General features: G+C 65.3%; 1 protein-coding gene across 8 annotated transcripts in view; it reads left to right on the top strand.

The window, feature by feature from the left end:
• The window catches only part of PRDM15 (PR/SET domain 15), a 57,421-nt gene that overhangs the window by 31,675 nt on the left and 21,239 nt on the right, over positions 1–4,507 (top strand). For 7 of the 8 annotated variants that reach the window (XM_039857606.1, XM_039857604.1, XM_039857602.1 and 4 more), the window contains 4 exons: positions 579–710; positions 2,126–2,257; positions 2,855–3,018; positions 3,713–3,792. In XM_039857606.1, coding sequence (XP_039713540.1) covers positions 579–710; positions 2,126–2,257; positions 2,855–3,018; positions 3,713–3,792 — 508 coding nt within the window. Of the gene's footprint in view, positions 1–578; positions 711–2,125; positions 2,258–2,854; positions 3,019–3,712; positions 3,793–4,124; positions 4,245–4,507 lie in introns of all 8 variants that reach the window. The other variant, XM_039857601.1, reaches the window with a different exon arrangement.

The following is a 4,507-nucleotide window of genomic DNA, read 5'->3' as shown; positions in this document are numbered from 1 at the left end:
CTGTCCAGAAGCGCCCTGGCAGTCAAGGGGAGCCCCAGGCCCTATCTGGCGGTGCAGGTCGGGGTCTGCACAGTGCCAGGCCCGTCTGGGTGCCACAGAGACGGGCGGTGTTCTTTGCAAATGCACTCTGGGGTCTTGTGGCCTCCTAGACTCACCTCCCGAGACTGGGGAGTGTGTGAAAGTCAGCTGTGTCCCCAGGACCAGACTCGTGTCCCTCGTGGTATGCTGAGCACGTGCTGTGGACAGAGTCCCCAGAAGGGCTCCCAGGGGGGCACCGCGCCACCTTGAGGTGGGGATTTTAAGCACCAGCCATGTGCGGTCCCCGTGAGCCGCCTGGCACTGGGCCCCAGGAGCCACGGTAAATCCTCAGCAGCCACCTGGCTCGGACGTGGAGAAACGATGGCCGCAGGTGGCTGGCCAGGGTGACTTGGCCAGCTGCTGCCATGTTGCCACAAGACTAGACTAGATTCTTTTGACCGTTCCGAGCGAAAGTGGAAATCCGTTTCTGTGGTGGTGGCGTGCGAGGCGGAGCCCGCTGTCCGTGAAGGCGTCTCCGTGTCCGGGTCTTCTGCCCACAGGTGTTCTCCTGCAGGAGCAACATGAACAAGCACCTGCTGACGCACGGGGACAAGAAGTACACCTGCGAGATCTGTGGCCGCAAGTTCTTCCGCGTGGACGTGCTCAGGGACCACATCCACGTCCACTTCAAGGTGCTGGCCGGCGTTGCCCTCCTTGGGTGGCTCCCACAGGCCGGCAGTGTCCCGACCCTGGTCACCTTGGCCACGCTGCCTCTCCCCACATGAGTCCTTGTGACTTTGCTGCGGCCCAGCGGGAGGGGTGCCATTAAGATGTCAGCACACCGGGTCCCTCCGGGAGTGACAACGGGGTGGGAGGGTGGTGTGTGTTTCCCTCCCTGCCTTGGAGGAAAGGGAGGAGGTGGGGGGACCTGGGGGTTGCGGGGACTCAGGCCACCATTAAGGGCGGGAGATGCGCCTGTCCAGGGAACACAAGATACCGTGGGTGGTGCCGGGGCCCAGGGCAGCTGGGAGCGCACACCCTGGGGAGGCCCGCAGCCCCGGGCGCTGTTGGGATTGCGCTGGGCCAGTGCAGAGAAGGCGGGGCGGGGCGGGGTGTGGGAGGCTCCCCGGTGCAGGTGTTGAGCTGGGGTGGAAGGGCGAGCCCAAGGGGGCAGAGAGCCTCCGACGGGGACGGAGACCGCTGGGACCTGGGGGCACTAGTCCTGCTGCCCTTCTGAGCCTCACGTCTCTGTAGAACAGGAGCCCGGTGCCTGCCACAGAGGGGGCTCCCGTGAGGATTAGGTTGGACCCAGCGGAGGGGGGGTGTGTGGCCACCAGCGGTGCCTGTCCTCAGGCCATGCTTTTAGGCCCTCCCTTTGCTAACGAGGCAAGGACAAGGCCGAGAGGGGGTGCGGTAGCAGCAGGCAGCAGCCCTCTGTGGAGCCTCTGCCGCGGCCGGAGCGATCAGGGATTGCGTAGCGAGCTTTCCAGAGGGACCGCTCACCCCTCCCCAGAGTCTTAGGTTGTGCTTCAAGGCGAAACCTGGGGCCGTGCGGCGGGGGCAGGAGAGTGGGCGGCGGCCCCCTCCAGCCCTCGGATGGGACCGGCCACCCTGCATGGCGAGCCCCTCCGTCCCACACGTGGCTGTTGACTCCCTGAAAAGGCTCCCCCAGCCCCGCAGCTGCCTCTCCGTGTTCTGGCCTGCAGAGTGCCCGCTGAAGCGTTTTTTGCAGACTTTTTCAGAGAAGTAAATGGAACATCAGTGCAATCCCAGCCACGCCACATGGAGAGGGGCCTTAGAGTCCTCTGACCCCACCCTGCGGAGCCATTAGGTGTCCCCAAGTCAGGCAGCACTGGGCGTGGACCAGGGACAGGGGCAGGGCTCTGCTGTCCCCCGCCCTTACCCCTCAGGGTCAGCCTGAGCACTGTGTTGTCTGAATGCAAGCGGGGGTGTGACCCAAGGGAGCGGCCCGTCCCTCGAGGGATGCTCAGTGGGACTTCCCGCCAGGCGCTGCCTTCTCCCCGCCTGCGAACCTCCTTACTGCGGGGTGAAGAGCGGGCTAGAGCTCCGCCGGGCGTGTCACTGACCGGCACCCCGACCGTTCCAGGACATTGCGCTGATGGACGACCAGCAGCGGGAGGAGTTCATCGGCAAGATCGGGATCTCCTCGGAAGAAAACGACAATTCCGACGAGAGCGCGGACTCCGAGCCCCACAAGTACAGCTGCAAACGGTGTCAGGTGGGACGCCCGGGAGCCGGGGAGTTGGGGCCCGGGGCTGCCCAGTGTGGGGGGCCACTCGCCCGAGCCGGGCACCCATGCCCCAGGTGTCCCAGAGGCTGCCCGCGTCACTGTATTTCTAGGGCTTGGTTCACATAAGTCTCACCACGGTCCACCCTCTCAGAGCCAGTCTCCTGACTGGCCCCTGCACAGCTGTGCGGCCGACCCGGTGGGGACACGTCTCCTCCTCGTCCCCTCAGGCCCGTGGCCCTTCCCCTCAGCTTGCCCACGCAGACAAGGAAGGAGCCAAGCTCCGGGGGATGGTTTTGTTCCCGAGGGGACCCGAGCTGTGGGCAGTGGTCGGTGCCCGGGAGCGTGCAGTCCACTGCTGAGTGCGGGTCCCCTGTGATGTGCATACTAGCCACACACCTGTCAGGGCCAGTGGGCGTGGGCAAGGGACAGCGAGGTCAGGCGGGTGGAGGGGAGGCCAGGGCCTTCAGGGGAGCTGGGGCCCACCCTCTAGAGCGCCTCTGTGTCTGCTGGGGTGCGGGGCTCCCCCGGCGTCTCGGCACCCTGGTGCGTGGCGGAGCGGGGTGTGAGCCGTGTGCCGGTCCGCAGCTCACCTTCGGCCGCGGGAAGGAGTACCTGAGGCACATCACGGACGTGCACAAGGAGAAGGGTTACGGCTGCAGCATCTGCAACCGCCGCTTCGCGCTGAAGGCCACCTACCACGCCCACATGGTCATCCACCGCGAGGACCTGCCCGACCCCAACGTGCAGAAGTGCGGCCCGGGCGGTGGGACGGGGCGGGGCTGGGAGGGGTGCGCCAACGGCCAGTCGGTCTCCCCGGGAGCCCCGGCCTCGTCCATGCTGTCAGCCACACCCTCCTTCCTGGACTCGGCACAAGCAGGCCACAGCACAGGCCTGCAGAGCCACCAGAAGCCCTTCCTCCCACCTGTGATCGGGTTCCCCAAGTGCCAGCTCGTGCCTGCTGCAGCGTGCAGTCAGTGCTCTGAGCCTGGGCCAGTGCGCGGACGGCCCTGTGTAGGGCTGGAGTAGCCGACCCGGCGGCCATGGCGAAGTGCGCAGACTGGGCGGCTCCAGCAGCGGAGATGGGCTTTCTCAGTGCTGGAGGCCAGCGCCCCGAGATCCAGGTGTTGCAGGGCTGGCGTGCTCTGAGGTGGAGGGAGACTCCGCCCCGGGCCTGCCTCCTGGGCTCGTACACGGCTGTCTCCTTGTGTTTCCATACGGTGTTCCCTCTGTGTCCAAATTCCCCCTTTTTATAAGGATACCAGTCGTTACAGCTTCAACAGGTGGATTTGGGGGTGAGGGGATGGGACAGGATTCAGCTCTTAACAGCCTGAAAATATTCGTGTCCTTTGTCATCCCCATTGCACCTTCCTGGCCTCGCCTTTGCGGATTAAGGTGCTGGGTGGGACAGGCCCCGGGGCGGCCTGAGGCTCATGTCTGTTCCAGGTACATTCACCCCTGCGAGATCTGCGGGCGGATCTTCAACAGCATTGGGAACTTGGAGCGGCATAAACTCATCCACACGGGTGGGTGTTCTTGCTGGGAGGCTGGGCCCTGGCCTCGTCCCCAGGTGTCCTGCCCTGTCTCGCATCGCCCTCCCGCCCCTCTACGCATCCTCCTGCCGGCTGCTGCTCCCCTTCCCAACGAGGGCCCTCCCTGCCCGCCACCCCCTCCGGGTCCACACCACAGAGCCCAAGGGAATGTGCCCCCAAGGTGGAGGGAAGGGGTGGCTCACTTGTCACTGAGCTTCCAGCTGTAGGGAGGCCACCTCCCTCCCCGTTGCTGCCATTATGCCGTAACCACAGGTGCGACATGGTTGAGATTTCGATGCGTTTGTTGTTCAGGTGTGAAGAGCCAGGTGTGAAGAGCCATGCGTGTGAGCAGTGCGGGAAGTCCTTTGCCAGGAAGGACATGCTGAAGGAACACATGCGCGTGCACGACAACATCCGGGAGTACCTGTGCGCCGAGTGCGGGAAAGGTACGTGCGGTAGACGCCGGGGTCACGGCGCAGAGGCCGGGGTCACATTGTAGACAACGGGGTCACGGCGCAGACGCCCGGTCACGTGGAGCTCTGAGAGAAAGGGTGTGCGACACCTGGCACGTCACACGTGAGGGGTCCCCAAGGCCGTCGGAGGTGGCCCAGGCCCGAGTCACTTAAGACAAGACGTGGGGTAAGCGTTTAAACGGGGGCTCTAGGACAAGGTGAAGGGCGCCGAGGCGCGAGCGGGTCCAGCACGGCGG

The sequence above is a fragment of the Pteropus medius genome, unplaced genomic scaffold, assembly GCF_902729225.1.
Source record: "Pteropus medius unplaced genomic scaffold, Ma_sr-lr_union100, whole genome shotgun sequence".
NCBI classification, from domain to species: Eukaryota; Metazoa; Chordata; class Mammalia; order Chiroptera; family Pteropodidae; genus Pteropus; species Pteropus medius.
The sequence above is the reverse complement of the archived record's forward strand: the minus strand, read 5'-3'. Positions and strand labels throughout refer to the sequence as shown.